Source organism: Saccharomyces eubayanus, chromosome XVI, assembly GCF_001298625.1.
Source record: "Saccharomyces eubayanus strain FM1318 chromosome XVI, whole genome shotgun sequence".
NCBI classification, from domain to species: domain Eukaryota; kingdom Fungi; phylum Ascomycota; class Saccharomycetes; order Saccharomycetales; family Saccharomycetaceae; genus Saccharomyces; species Saccharomyces eubayanus.
The window spans coordinates 539,957-555,125 of record NC_030975.1 but is presented as its reverse complement, the minus strand read 5'-3'; the positions used below and the strand labels follow the sequence as shown (position 1 = coordinate 555,125).

The 15,169-nt window shown below is 38.2% G+C and overlaps 6 protein-coding genes and 1 non-coding gene across 7 annotated transcripts; 5 read left to right on the top strand and 2 right to left on the bottom strand.

The window, feature by feature from the left end:
- Positions 1 to 627: 627 nt before the first annotated feature.
- On the bottom strand, positions 628 to 2,790 carry HAA1 (Haa1p; the record flags this gene model as incomplete). The annotated part of the gene is made up of 1 exon (XM_018368452.1): positions 628 to 2,790. One exon carries the CDS (start codon positions 2,788 to 2,790, stop codon positions 628 to 630), a length of 2,163 nt encoding a protein of 720 aa, XP_018219032.1.
- A 694-nt stretch (positions 2,791 to 3,484) lies between these two features.
- On the bottom strand, positions 3,485 to 3,555 carry DI49_5464. Its single transcript has one exon. It is a non-coding gene; the product is annotated as a tRNA-Gly (tRNA).
- Positions 3,556 to 3,975: 420 nt separating this feature from the next.
- On the top strand, positions 3,976 to 6,018 carry REC8 (Rec8p; the record flags this gene model as incomplete). The annotated part of the gene is made up of 1 exon (XM_018368451.1): positions 3,976 to 6,018. One exon carries the CDS (start codon positions 3,976 to 3,978, stop codon positions 6,016 to 6,018), a length of 2,043 nt encoding a protein of 680 aa, XP_018219031.1.
- A 370-nt stretch (positions 6,019 to 6,388) lies between these two features.
- ICL2 (methylisocitrate lyase ICL2) lies at positions 6,389 to 8,095 on the top strand (the record flags this gene model as incomplete). Its single annotated transcript, XM_018368450.1, has 1 exon — positions 6,389 to 8,095. One exon carries the CDS (start codon positions 6,389 to 6,391, stop codon positions 8,093 to 8,095), a length of 1,707 nt encoding a protein of 568 aa, XP_018219030.1.
- A 605-nt stretch (positions 8,096 to 8,700) lies between these two features.
- On the top strand, positions 8,701 to 9,570 carry HAL1 (Hal1p; the record flags this gene model as incomplete). Its single annotated transcript, XM_018368449.1, has 1 exon — positions 8,701 to 9,570. The coding sequence occupies one exon, from the start codon at positions 8,701 to 8,703 to the stop codon at positions 9,568 to 9,570; it is 870 nt and encodes a 289-aa protein (XP_018219029.1).
- A 767-nt stretch (positions 9,571 to 10,337) lies between these two features.
- AIM45 (Aim45p) lies at positions 10,338 to 11,366 on the top strand (the record flags this gene model as incomplete). Its single annotated transcript, XM_018368448.1, has 1 exon — positions 10,338 to 11,366. The coding sequence occupies one exon, from the start codon at positions 10,338 to 10,340 to the stop codon at positions 11,364 to 11,366; it is 1,029 nt and encodes a 342-aa protein (XP_018219028.1).
- A 261-nt stretch (positions 11,367 to 11,627) lies between these two features.
- On the top strand, positions 11,628 to 13,754 carry DI49_5459 (uncharacterized protein; the record flags this gene model as incomplete). Its single annotated transcript, XM_018368447.1, has 1 exon — positions 11,628 to 13,754. One exon carries the CDS (start codon positions 11,628 to 11,630, stop codon positions 13,752 to 13,754), a length of 2,127 nt encoding a protein of 708 aa, XP_018219027.1.
- Between the last annotated feature and the right edge of the window lie 1,415 nt (positions 13,755 to 15,169).

Genomic DNA, 15,169 nt, shown 5'->3' with positions numbered 1-15,169 from the left:
TTTTGATAAGTGAGGAGATAAGGCGTGAAGCTCCGTAATTCGAACCCAAACTCGCTATTAGGTTCTAATTACCTCATTCGTTTTCTCGGACTTTGTTTGCAATAGATTTTTCCAGTTTATGTAATTATAAAACGGGGTGATATCATCATGGTGTAGGGGCTTGAGAGGAACAGTATAGGAGAAGAGGTGATAGAGAAAAGGTGATGTCATTTAGCTTCTAAGTACTTGAGTAACAACCTGGAGAATGTGCCCCTTTTCAAGTCTTGTTTAGAGCGTTGCCTAGTAATTCGGTAACTTCATAATTCCTCGCATCATTGAAAGAACGTTAACACTGCTTAAGGCAAAAAAAAGAAAAGATAGAAGCAGAGGCTACATTCTTGTTCTTGCATGTGGATGTTTAGCGCAAGGAAAAAGAAATAAAACGCAATAAAAAAAAATTCAATGCGTGTTTTGAACGGCTAGAGAGAAAATAGTAGCTCTGAATATGTATGAACAATCATAATGCCAATGATATATTATTAGGTGTATAAAGGTATATATATATATATTTAAGAGGAAAAAACTAGTTACAGAAAAGCAAAAGACAAAGGAAAAAAGACAAAAGACAAAAGACAAAAAACAAGTTTATCATAACGAAGACATAAAGTTATCCAAGTCTGCGAACCCTTGATCGGTAAGTAATTGGCTTGGTGGAGATGCTGTTTGAATACTACTCATTGGAGAAGTATCCGGAAGGTCGTTCCTTGCAGAAGGCGTAGAAATAATGCTATTTCCTTGAAATATAAAATTACTACTGGACGAATTTTCCCTCATGGTGGGTGGTCTGTTCACACTTTTCAGTGGAGGAGAAAACATTTGATTCATGTCGCTTGACGAACTATCCAGTTGCGAAAAATCCTGTATGCAATTTAGTGGGTTTCTTTCTTCCTTTTTCATTTGGAGACTTTTTTCTTGACGATTTCCGGTCTTAGACATTCTTGGAGAGTTGATTGGTTGAGGGATTGAATGAACGGAACTCTGTTCGACCAGGTTTGAAGGATCTATCATCATATTTGCAATTGATGATGGCTGCGAATTAAGAGAGGTTAGACTGAGTTGATCATCAAGATTACTTGTTACCGCATTGTTTAACGCACTAGGAGAGGTTGCTATGTTCACAGGTCCCATGGGTGGGTACCTATGGTTTACATCAATGCTGGACGACCTAGGTTTTCGAGTAAAAGGCATATCAGTGATATAATTTGATGATGGTGATCTTTCCCTTTCCCTTTCCCTATCTCTTTCTTTCTCAGGGATGTCCATAAAGCTTGGCGTCAGTGACAGTACTTCAACGCCTTTTCCGATGTCATTGTTACTTGTATTGCCAAAGCCGGTTTTCAAATACTCGTTTCCAGGGTTATGAATGAATGATTTACTTCTGGAGTTCAACTGGTGACGGAATTGTGGGACCTTTGAATAGTGTTCTACTTTTCTTGGGCTTTCCTGCGAACCTATTTTTTCTTGTAAGAGTAAATTTGCTCGAGATAGTGTTGAAATTGATGAAGAATCGGTAAACATATCGAATAGACCATTGCTTTGGTGTTCTTGTTTAGGAATGTTGTTATTGTTATTCTTATTGTTACCGTCAATGTTGTTATTATTGTTATTATAATTATTGCAATTATTATTATTACTATTATTGTTGATATTATCGATACAGTGGCCATTGTTGATAGTGTTATCAATCAAGTTGTTATTATTTGCATTAATAATATTATTAGTGTTACTAGTATTGTCATTTATGCCAAGCTTACTTGAATCCGTCGCTGCAGTTGCAGTTGTACTAAAATTTCTCTCCATGCTTTCATCAAAGGGCCAATCATAGACTAAAGAGCTCTTATCAGTAACTTTTCCGACCCCATCAATATCTGAGGGGATATATTCTTCTAGTGGGACGCTAACCTCGCCTACACGAGTGTTCGATATGGGAGATATTCGCTTAGAATGGCCCAATAGATCAAGGCCCGCAGAGTGATTTGTATGATTTTTATCCATCAAATTGAAACGCGAATCAGTTTTCGCTGGTAAGCTTGCCGAGCTGTCTTGCCAGCTGCTGGTTAAATTGGAATGCTGATGACTGTTGTGATTTTGGTTAGTATCATTAATATTTCCCGTTAGAAAATTGAATGACATTGTAGATAACGGAGGGCTTTGTGGCACACTAAAGTTCTGATCTAAGGATTGAGAAGATTGTAATGACGAAATGGAAGCCAAGGAAGGAACGTGATGATAGTCTTTTGAGATTTTGCCCACACCTGGTTCACTGTCTAAAAATGTGCTTGTCAATATGCTGGAAGTATCTGATAGCCCCCCATGGCCGGATAGCATGTTGCTATCAAGTGAAGTAGAAGATAAGACTCTTTCAAACATTGGCTGTGAACGTGAAATGGACCTTCCTTTCTTTTGAGGGTTTGATGCAGATTTTCTTGAATGTCTCTTTTGGGCATGATATTTGCAAGGTTCTTCGGTTCCGCAAGTACACTGTTTCCTTTGCTTTTCTTTTGATTTAGCTCTTGCTTCTTCTTTAGCCTTCTGTGCTAGTTTTTTCTTCTCCAATCGGCCACATGTACAAACGCCTTCAGGATTTGCATTCTTGTTTTTTCGAAGTTGTTTGCAGAAATCGCAAGTGGTAGAAGGTCTACCTTTTGGCTTGATCATCATAAGCGGTTGGTCTGTGTGGTTGCATGTGGTTACTCTGTGGCCTCTTATGCATCTCTCGCAGGCGTACTTTATGCCATTTATCAAGACCATTTTTTTTTTTCAAGTTTTTTTCCTTGAATATTCTTAATTTTCTTGTTCAAATGTTTAGAGTTACAAATAAGGAACTTTTTTTGTTGTTGTGGTTGATGACCAATGGGTCTTAGCTTTATTTTATGGATCACGGTATTATTTGACACTAGAGTTCTGTTCTCTGTGGAAGAGCTTTCCTGTCACGTTTTGTTTTGCCTTTTTATTTATAAACAGATAAAAACAACCGAAAGGACTTATAAAACGTGAGGTTTGGAGTTTTCAAACAAGTGCTTAAGCTGCTTATCCCTTTTTTTTTTTTCTTATAAAGTGAAAAAGCACGAACTGTATTACTAAGACTAATTAATCGGTAAAATAAAACTGTGCAGCGGGAAAGATGTTAAGAATTATGTAGCCTTCTGTTGTTTCCATTCTCTTTTTTCTCTTATTTTTTTTCATTACTAAATTTTTTCCTCCCTTTTCTTTTTCCTGCCATTGTGACTATTGAATTCATGTCCAATAAAGGAAATAAAATTACCTCTTTTCCATAACCGTCACCACCAGTTGGGCCCCCGACTGCTGGAAAACGCTAGAAAAAACCCGAAGGCCTGCCAAGCTCCATGTTAAAGGGAAATGGAAGCAAAAACGGTTTGTAACCTGCCGAAAACGATAACGTCAACCCGAGGTTCGGAAACGGACAGAAAAATAAAAAGAAAAGTGCGCAAGCCCGGAATCGAACCGGGGGCCCAACGATGGCAACGTTGGATTTTACCACTAAACCACTTGCGCTTATTGTTATATGACAATTGTGAGCAACCAATAGGCCTAGTCTACGCAATCTCTCTACAAGAAAAACTCAGTTTTTCTTTCTCTACATCAACAGTAAATGCGTGGCTCGTTACTCATCAAGGTAATGTGGGTGTCGGTAAGGTTTTGGTTTGAATCAACTATTCTGCCCCTTCCTCCTCTGCGTGTTTTGTTTGTTTCTTTCGGCAGCAGAAGGTCGACCTCGGCGGCAAAGTAGTGCAAGATTGGTTAAAAATTTACGCGTCTTTACGATATAAAGGGAACAGCAGGATATAAATAAGGAAGTGTTTCTGCAGTCTAAGTCCTCTGTTATTTTTTCCTGTCGACTTTTATTTTTGTTAAAGAAAATATCGGCTAATAGAGCATTTGCTATACTCAAACCGGAATTCCAGTTGTTCTGCAATGGCACCTCTTTCGTTGAACTTCAGAGACGATAAGAAATACAAGGGCCTCACAACGGTGTGGTTACTTTCTACATTGGGAAATTCGATTGTGAGAGAAAATAACAGCCTTTATTCGAACAAAAGCAACTCCTCTGCAAACATTTCAGCGTCTACTGTTAAGAAAAAGGATATYGTTAATATTTCCATACCAAAGACATGTGACGAGATTCAAAATTTTGAAAACGATCTATCACTCAGATATATTTCCAACCTCCTTTATGGGGTAACCATATGCTACAATAAAAAAACAGAGTATGTGTTAAATGATCTGAATATCCTGCTTGTCCAATTACAAAAAAATGAGGCGTATGCCTTTAAGGCAAAAAATAAATCTACCAAAATAAGTGGGCTGAATAACAACAACAGCATTATTGGGAGCAAAATTAATAATTATGCTTGGGAAGAAGGTCTCTTTTTTGATGATGACCCCTTGTATGATATTGCTAAAGTTCCCGCATTGGATTTTCTTGATACCACTCTGCAAAACAACGTATCCTTTGTTGAAGAAGCTAAATCAATAAGAAGACAAGACTATATAAACGAATTAAGCAATTCTAACAGGTTTGAACTCCATACAGACAAAACTAATTCAGACGGGCAACGCAAACTAGGGTCTAACTATAAAAATTCATTTTCTCTGGACGAGATTCCTATTGATGTGGATTTTAACTTAGACTTGGAGGATATAGTGAGTCACCAAGGGACACCCCTGGGTTCTCATTCAAGTTCCCAGAAGGAAGGTAATGATTTTAAGTTTAATTATGAAGGCGATGAGTTAGTGCTAAATTTTGACAATGATGAGAACAATGCCAACGAAAATGAACAAACGCCAATTGAAAACGAAAGAACCGTAGCTAACCTCAAAAACTACGAACTGGGTTTAGAAGAGCACGAATCTGAAGATGAAAACAACAACGAAAAAAATGAAGCGGACATTAAAGTACAAGTGAGGCAACGTGCCGGGAACGTCAGCTCATTGTCCAAAGTACAATTTGATGCGAAAACAAGTTACCCAAATGAAATTCTCAAATTTAACCATGGGAATTACAGTAACTTAATGGAGCAAACTAAAAAAAGAAAATCGAGCGCCCAAATTACATCCCATTCTAATATAACTAGTTTGCTAAGATCAAACGGAGAATCTGACTTTACTTCTTCAAATTGGATAAATCTCTTTAACGATTTTTCTGGTTTGAAGATTGGAGAGTTAGATTCGAATGGTCAAGATTTTGCCACAATCGAGAGGGGAAGAAAAAGAGCACATTCTTTAGTGTCAACTCAAAGTTCGAATAGTGTCAGAAGCAATGAGTATGGCAGGAAAAGTTTCCGGAATAATAAGAACGACAATTATTCTTCTGATTTGGAGAACGATAACATGCTATTGAATCTAGAACAAATCAATGAAGACCTAGAAGATCGACACTACATTGAAGAAAACTCTCAAGAAAATGTCTTAGATTTCAACTTGAACTTACCTCCTTCGAGTTTTGGAAGAAGCCATACAAGAAACTCAACCAGATCTAGTGGTTTCAACGACGACATAGTTGGTGCACTTAGGCGAAGAATTGTACCCTCTGAGCAGAATTTTGCCGAGGAAAGCGATTCCAGCGACAAATATCACTCCGACAGTACTCAGCAGAATCCACATCACGGGGAGAGAAACTTTCAAGATGTAATCCTGGATTATCAAACAAGGAAGTTTTATGATTATATTAAAGAGAGGTCGGTTGCCATCGGTAGAACAACACATTCGAATCCACCATTCGGGAAAAAAGTGCTATTGGTTGACATCATTCCAAGCCGCATGGGCGAAACCCAACCCGGATCCAACTCTGATAACTCGGAAAAAGGCGTGAGCAGGCAAATAGCCGCCAGCGCCTTCCTATCCTTGCTGAACCTGGCTACAAAAGGAATGGTCAAATTGGATGAGTATCCGGCTTCGGAAACGGCTGTTGAAGAGTTTAAGCTGAGAAGAGAAGACGAAATTATCATATATGCCTGATTATTTGGCTTACAATTCCCTTATAGACTATAATAACTATTAGCCGATGTCACCATGTTAATGATCAAAGTCCGAGACCCGGACCGAATATGCTTGCGGGGACAAAATAAAAAAGCATTGGAGAAAAAATGACTACCCTTTTGATTAGCTGCTCAGTAAGTTCAGTTCATCATGCTAACCATCATTCCCAAAGCTAACGATATAATAATATAATATACAATATAAAGGAATATAGGCTTAAAAACTTTTCTTATGTACCATTGTTCGAGATTGTATAAGGGATAATCTTTTGCTCTTGAATATCTAAGGGCGGCAATTTCGACTTTAGCTCATCTGGTGTTGCGCAGATAATTTTGGTGAACAAAAAAACATGCTGTTCAATAGATCGACTTCAAGAACGCTAAAAAAGTTGGTTTCCTCCCCAGGTAAGTCGTTGCGAGCATACTCTAGCAAGGCAAAAAGTATCGAGGATTTTTTATCGTCAGAATCAGCGAAAGTAGAAAAATGGTGGGCTTCAAGGAGATTCCAAAATGTTTCTCGTCCTTATTCCGCCATTGATGTTGTGAAGCACCGAGGCAGTCTGCCTGCAAATACTTCAGTTTACCCTTCATCGCATCAAGCTCGAAAACTGTTCAATTTATTGGAGGAAAACTTCAAGAGGGGTACGCCGCTTCATACGTTAGGGGTCATTGATCCTGTACAGATGAGTCAGTTAGCCCGTTGTAAAAAAATTAAAGTCGCTTACATTTCAGGTTGGGCTTGTTCTTCTACGTTAGTAGGGTCTACAAATGAAGTTTCCCCAGATTTTGGCGACTATCCATACGATACGGTGCCAAATCAAGTGGAGAGAATATTCAAGGCACAGGGATTGCATGATCGAAAGGCTTTCCTAGAGGCCTCCATCAAAGGCTCTGCCCCTGTTGATTACTTAAAGCCAATTATCGCAGACGCGGACATGGGTCATGGTGGGCCAACGACAGTGATGAAAGTGGCCAAATTGTTTGCAGAGAAGGGAGCAGCCGCTATTCACCTTGAAGACCAGATGGTAGGTGGTAAACGATGCGGCCATCTCAGCGGAGCTGTTCTGGTACCTACAGCAACACATCTAATGAGGTTAATCTCTACTAGGTTTCAGTGGGATATCATGGGTACAGAAAATTTAGTTATTGCAAGAACCGACTCTTGTAATGGCAAATTGTTAAGTTCAAGTAGCGATCCAAGAGATCATGAATTCATCAAGGGTATAATAAAAGAAAACGTAGTGCCTTGGAGTGAAAAACTGATTGAAATGGAAAATAAGAAGGTTTCTAATTCTACAATTTCTGCCATGGAACAAGAATGGTACCATGAAAATGAACTGTTTACATTTGAGGAAGCTTTAGCAAAAAGTTTAACGTCAGGCGAATTTGAAACTTACAAAGCAAAGAAAGAAGATCTTATGACGAATAAGTTAAACAGAACATATTTAAGCCTGAGAGAGATGAAACTTCTGGCCCAAGAAGTCGCGCCATCTAAAAAAGTTATTTTTGATTGGGACGCTCCAAAGACGAAAGAGGGATATTACATGTTCAAGGGTTGCATAGAAGCGGCCATCAGAAGATCTTTAGTATTTGCACCATACTCAGACTTGATTTGGCTGGAGACCAAAACCCCTGATCTAGAGCAAGCACGTTCGTTTTCAAGTGAAATCCATAAGTTTTTCCCGGCTACCAAGTTAGTGTACAATCTCTCTCCAAGTTTCAATTGGAGCGCGCACGGATTCGATGACAAGGCACTAAAATCCTTTATTTGGGACTTGGCAAAAGAAGGGTTTACGCTGCAGTTAGTTTCCCTTGCCGGTCTACATTCGGATGGGGTATCCTTCTGGGAGTTGGCCAACAACTTTCAAAATGACGGAATGAAAGCATACGTCGAACAGGTACAAAGGCGGGAAAAGGAAAGTAACTGCGATGTACTAACACACCAGCTTTGGTCCGGCGCAGAATATGTTGATTCTTTGATGAAAGTAGTTCAAAACGGGGCTTCATCCCAAACTTTAAGTACGTCTGGCGAGAGCTTCACCGAAACACAATTTTAGTGGGTTTTGAATGAACGTTAGCATTTGTAAACACATTTATGTAAACCCTCTTTATTTTATTTTAAGATCATACTTGCTATATATTCACACATCATTATGTTTGTATGTGTAGCTAAGAGATCTCCGTAGAGCCACTTTCCACACGCGTTTCGTGTGTCGTGTGTGGTATGTTTCCTAATCGAAGGTGCTATTCCCCTTGCGTTTGTTTCACATTACGTACAATGTAGCGTATGACACCCCACGAGGAAATGGGCTGGGGCAAGGCCTGTTCTGTTGTGTGTGCACGTTTTCCGTGGTTCTCTGAAGGGGAAAATAAAAATAGACTACATTAGGGAATCGAGATGCGTCGGAAAAAATTACGTACAGCAACAGAGGACGAATGAAAATACAGGGAAAGATAAAACAAAAATATAAAACGGTATCGAATCATTCGTACTTTTCCCCACACATTACCATGGGGTTTATTTTGGACGCTATTCGATAGATAGAAGATGTGGCATTCTAACATTAGACATTAGCTATAAATTCTGCTTCACCACTGCCCGACTATCGAGCTTGCGTTGTTCAAGTAAAGGAAAATAAAAAGGAAAACCCCCGATACAAGAATGAAGGAGATGTATTTGAAAGCGTTGGGATTGCACGATTACACCCTTAAAAATCTAATGTACGAAAATAACTTCTGCAAGTTTTACGATGCTGTCGATGAAAATGACACTTCGTATGTTTTGAAGTTTATTCCCTCGAATACGCAATCAGATGAGGATCCTTTTCCATTCATAGACTGCTTTCAGGTTGAGGAGGGCATTTTTTTTGTATATGCTTCAAACAACTTTGCAAAAGAAGGCCCAGATTACTTTACGTATGGTAGTAGTAGTAGTAGTAGTAGTAGTAGTAGTAGTGAGGAGAATATCAGTATTCCAAGTACACAGAGTAAATTGCAATTTATCGAAATAAGGCATCCAAAACACCAAAAACTAGACGTAAAAGAACAGAGAAAGAAAGACGCAACTACTGACCATTTTGGTAAAAAGACGCCAAACCCGGACGCTCGAAGCATTAAAGAACAGAAGAGAGAGGTACACACTAAAAAAGTGAAAATCGAAAGTAATAAGACTGATTCGGCAAAGATACGAAGTGAATTCATTTGTCCTATTAAAACAAACTATGCGGTAGGATTGCCATCTATACTGTCAAAAGAAAATATCACGTATCCGAGTAAGGTACATGAAAAACATATTAGTATCGTGAATCCTTCCCTACAAATATATCACTCCTCCCATAAACAGATCGTCAAAACGCCTGTCCCTAAGAGTGGCCGTTCTCCGGTAGAAAAGTTTTCTTTTAACGATTTCAAATGCTATTCTCCAAGACCTCTAAAGCATAAAAGTTCTGAGTGTGATGTTAAGAATAATATTGAGCTGAGATTACTGCAAAGTTCAATGTTGCAGAGGAGACAGTTAGCACACTCGAAATAGTTTCTAGCTGTTTCTCAGGTACATTACTATGGATTTGTTTGTACTTTGGTTGAGCTTTTTGTTGTGATTTTGTCAGTGTTAATGTTTTCTTTTGTTTGACACTTTTGACATATAAGCGTCGTTGAGGTTCTTTTCACTTTTTTACCTCTTTGTTCACTAAGTATGTACATATGGTTATTTGGGTTTTTTATTGTAAATATAGATCACTGGGTTATACAATGTTAAGCTACTTATCCATTATTTTCTGACAAGATGTTGGAGATTAATTACAGCAAATCATCACAGTATAGGCATTGTTTTGCTTACACTTCGCAAATGTGCTCTCTTGTCCTCCAGTAGAAGTTTCGTAACCGCATTTCTCCTCCTCCTCCTCCTCCTCCACAACTTGCAGCCATAGAAGTCGGCGGCATAATAAGAAATGCGTGCCGTCCACATCTTGAAGCCTACCTCGACTGTTGAAATCTGTGAGCAATTATTATGGAGAACGCATATCATGCCACCACCTAACAATACACAGTAGTTTCTAGAGTCTTGAGTGAGTTCTTTTTATCTTATTATCCTGCATCGGTAAAGTATATGTGGATACCTTGTTATTTGGTAATAATGGATGACTCCGTTCCTTACGACTTTTTCGCTCATTTCCGAAACCTCGACAAAAACTCTATGCTCATAGAAAGCACGATTTTTACCGGTAGTCACCACCTGGAACAAGTATCGGTAAAACCATTGCTCCTGCTAAAGTGATTCCTGTTAACCAAGCAAGTACTATGWTTAGATCACTGATTACCGGTTTGCCAAAAGTTAGTAAGAGGCATCTCTTTCAGAGAAATTACGCATCTACTTTAGCTTTCATTGAAAGTTCGAAAGATGGTTCAGTCTCAAGATCCTCATTAAGTCTTTTGGCTGCAGCACAGAAGTTATCTAATCCTATTACAGCCGTGATCACGGGTAGCCAAGCTGGGAAGACCGCTCAAGCGTTGAAGTCTTCCTTTTCCTGCAACAGTTTGGAAAAGCTCATCATATTTGAGGATTCTAAGTTAGACACCTGTCTACCCGAAGAATTAACTCCGTTGTTAGTGAAGTTGTTAAAAGGCAATGACTACTCGCATTTCGTTGTCTCAAACTCCTCGGTCGGGAAAAATGTGTTGCCTCGTGTGGGTGCACTATTGGATATTCAACCCGTTTGTGATGTCACTGTAATTAAAGATCCTAAGACTTTTGTTAGGCCAATTTATGCCGGAAACATTATTTCAACAATAGAGTGTCCGGCAGAGAAGAAAATATTGAGCATTAGAACCTCTTCATTTGCACCAATTCCAGAGGGAAGTACGGACTCTGTTGCGATCGAGAAAGGAACTGATATCCCCCCTTGTGATTTGGACGTCACCTGGGTTAAAACCATCGTTACTAAGAGCGAAAGGCCTGAACTTACTTCTGCGTTGAATGTGGTAACTGGTGGAAGAGCGCTCAAGGATAAGGACACATTTGATAAATTACTCTCCCCATTAGCTGACGTTTTGCATGCTGCTATAGGTGCTACAAGAGCTTCCGTTGATAACGGGTTATGCGATAATTCTCTACAAATCGGCCAGACCGGTAAGGTGATTGCACCAAATTTGTATATAGCCGTTGGTGTCTCCGGCGCTGTCCAACAYTTAGCGGGGATGAAGGACTCAAAAGTTATAGTCGCCATCAACAATGATCCTGACGCTCCTATCTTTAACGTGGCTGACTATGGGTTACAAGGAGATCTTTACAAGATTGTTCCTGAACTGACTGAAAAGCTTCGTAAGTAAAAATAAATAGATTCTTGATTCTTAAATATATTCATCTCTTCAAGCAATGAAGGGGCACGTTTTACTTTTTCCCATTTTTCTTGCCTGTTTAAATCTAACCTTTCGGTATGAACAGCGGACTAAATATTAATAGAACATAACAGAAAGGATGACTATAAGAGAGCTAACCTTGGGTTTGAAATGGAGAAAGAGTCAAGTGGCAAAGCATCCAACTCCAAGCGATTTTTAGCAGCCTGAAGAGGTTTACCGAAACAGTACAACATGGCTTCGAATACTTCATTATTAGGGCGTAGAAGAACATCATACTCCTCTACCAACCCAACAAGAGTGAAAAAGTCGGTTGACCAGCATGAAATTCTTTTTGATAATGTTGACTACAATAATGATAACCTCGATGATAACAATAGGATATTTGAAACCGTACCTTATTACTTACCATGCTTCTCGTGGCTTCCGGAATATACTTTCAATAAACTATGGGGAGATATCATTGCAGGTATCTCCCTAGCATCATTTCAGATACCCCTGGCACTATCGTACACAACTTCGATAGCACATGTCCCGCCATTATGTGGACTATATTCCCTGGCTATTAGTCCGTTTGTGTATGGTATCTTGGGTTCAGTTCCCCAAATGATCGTTGGCCCGGAAAGTGCAATTTCACTGGTTGTAGGACAAGCAGTTGAATCTATAACACTACATAAAGACAATGTATCACTAATTGACATTTCAATAGTTATTACATTTGTTAGTGGTGCAATTTTACTCTTTTCTGGCATTTCCAGATTTGGTTTTTTAGGAAATGTTCTTAGTAAAGCATTACTACGAGGTTTCATAAGTTCCGTAGGACTGGTTATGATAATCAACTCTTTAGTTTCTGAGCTGAAGCTAGACAAATTTTTAATGAGCTTGCCCCAACATTATCATACACCTTTCGAGAAGGTACTTTTCCTTATTGATTACGCACCAGCGCAATACCACAAACCAACGGCGATATTCAGTGGATGCTGCTTCATTATTCTCATTGTCATGCGTGTATTAAAGAGGAAATTGATGAAACGCCACAAGAGTGCAGTATTCTTTCCAGATATACTATTGGTGGTAATTGCTACAATTCTCATTTCCATGAAATGGAACTTAAAGCAGAGGTATGGTATATCTATCGTCGGCGATTTTAGTATGGATAACCTGGATAAATTAAAAAATCCTTTGACTCACTCCAGACGTAAGCTAATGCCAGAATTATTTAGTGCATCCTTGATTGTAGCGATGTTAGGTTTTTTCGAATCTACTACTGCATCCAAATCTCTAGGAACAACCTACAACCTAACCGTTTCCTCCAACAGAGAACTGGTCGCTTTAGGGTGTATAAATATGTTCATCTCGTTATTTGGTGCTCTTCCCTCATTTGGTGGATATGGGAGATCCAAAATCAACGCTCTGTCAGGAGCACAAAGCGTTATGTCCGGAGTCTTTGTGGGTATTATCACCCTTGTCACAATGAACCTATTGCTTCAATTCGTGCATTATATACCCAACTGCGTTTTATCTGTTATTACAACTGTGATTGGGATAAGTTTATTAGAGGAAGTGCCTGGTGATATAAAATTCCATTTACATTGCGGTGGCTATAGTGAATTATTCGTTTTCGCTGTTACGTTTGGCATTACAATATTTTATTCAATCGAATCGGGAATATGTATAGGATGTGTTTATTCTATTTTGAATATAATAAAGCACTCAGCAAAATCAAGGATTCAAATCCTGGCTAGGATAGCAGGAACATCGAAATTTACAAACCTTGACGATTATTTAAGGACCACAAAAAAGAACCCACTAGCAGTTGAGGGCAGAATCGAAGAGATTGAAGGATGTATGATTGTTAGAATTCCAGAGCCTTTGACTTTTACCAACAGCGAAGATTTAAAACAGAGACTTGATAGGATAGAGAGATTTGGTTCATCTAAAATACACCCTGGAAGAAAGTCATTTCGATCGAAGGACTCCATAAAATATGTTATTTTTGACCTAGGCGGAATGACTTCAATAGACTCCTCAGCCGCCCAGGTACTAGATGAAATCATTTCCTGTTACAAGAGGCGTGACGTTTTCATTCACCTTGCTAATGTATCGATTAATGATAAGATACGGACGCGATTGTTGAAAGCAGGCGTAACACCTAATGTGGAAAGGGTACAAACAAATGCCAATGAAGGCAATACTAGAAGTGCATGCGATGATATGCAAGAGTCATATTCTCCTTACTTCGACAGTATTGATGCGGCTCTTTATGAGGTTGAAAAAATGAAAATTAAAGGAAATAATATTCAAAGCAATGATTCGGAAAGTTTTATGTCTAATACTCTTTTCAACTCTAGTCTGGTGTAGTTTCAGGTTGAAGAACAATAGCATTGTATCTGGGACTTTAAAAATTGGTGAAAACCCCTTTTGGTTCTTTTTCACACCCTATCATTTCATCGTGTGTATATATTATATTTATTGTATTCACTGTATTTATTTATTCATTCTAATATTTTAGTAAAGTGTATGTTCATCTCTCTGCTTTTTCAGTGTTAATTATTCTATAAACCATTTATTTGAAATCAAACATTTAAGATTGGCCACTGCACAAAGTTTTTATTCATCATTTTTTTCAGCACTGTTGATATTAAATTCAATTTCTCTTTTTTTCATAACAGGAATTCATACAAACCATGTTCTGCCACATAGTATTTGTTTTATTATATTCTCGAGTTATACAGATAGTCTAGCAGCCCCTAATGATTCCAGGGAAATGGCTCGTTGTTAAAATGATCATCGTCTTGATTCACAGAATATTGTTTCCTATTTCTGTAATACAACTCAAGGGTAGAAACGCAGATTCTCGGATCTAAGCCAATTATTTCTTACAATTCATTTAAGTAGGGTACACGTCTTGGGGCATAATTGTTAATTTATGTTATTTTATTGATAATACCTTTGGTGTGCTTCATGCTATTGACTTGTACGGTTTTATTCAATGTCACAATACTGCGTATATAGATTATACGTCTTGTAAAGTCTATACTTTGACAACTTCACGCGTGGCTGCTGAAAGAGAAAAAAAAATAGCTGACTGACATGTAGTTAAATCGAGAGTTCATATGCAAGGAGGTTTGAGGGAGTTTAAGTATTATAGATATTCTCCAAATGGATTCAGAACCCACAAAAGAGAATTAACAGTTTTGCAAAATACTATGAACGATTCTGTTTTTTTTTATATATTATCATACATCGATCTTGTTACAATAACAATACTTGCGCTTCTCTTCCATTGATTTCGACAGTTTGAATCTTGTTTTACTGGTCTTGTAATTTATGCCATCTTCAAACACCGCGTATAATAGTGGTAGATGAGCGATAGTTGATTCTTGTTTCAACACTATAACGGAGGTATTCGATCTGTTAAAATAGGTATCTTCGGACACATATTAATTCATGTATGATAAAATATCTGAAACAGGAATAATAATACTAACACTATAACTATTTATAAACATTGTTTTATCATGATACAAATGACCAAATCTGGTAATTAGTGAAGATAAGATTAAAGATCTATAAATTGATCAGAAATTAGGATATAAGAGGACTAGTTATACAAATGATAGCTTATTGTCCACATTCTGAATTATGTCTGGACCATTGGGTTTCAATAAGTAACCAGCGTGTTGGAACAAGATTCAACTATTGTCCATCTATTACTAATATATACGGTGTTAAAAGATGACATAAATTACAAGACCAGTAAGTTAAGATTCAAA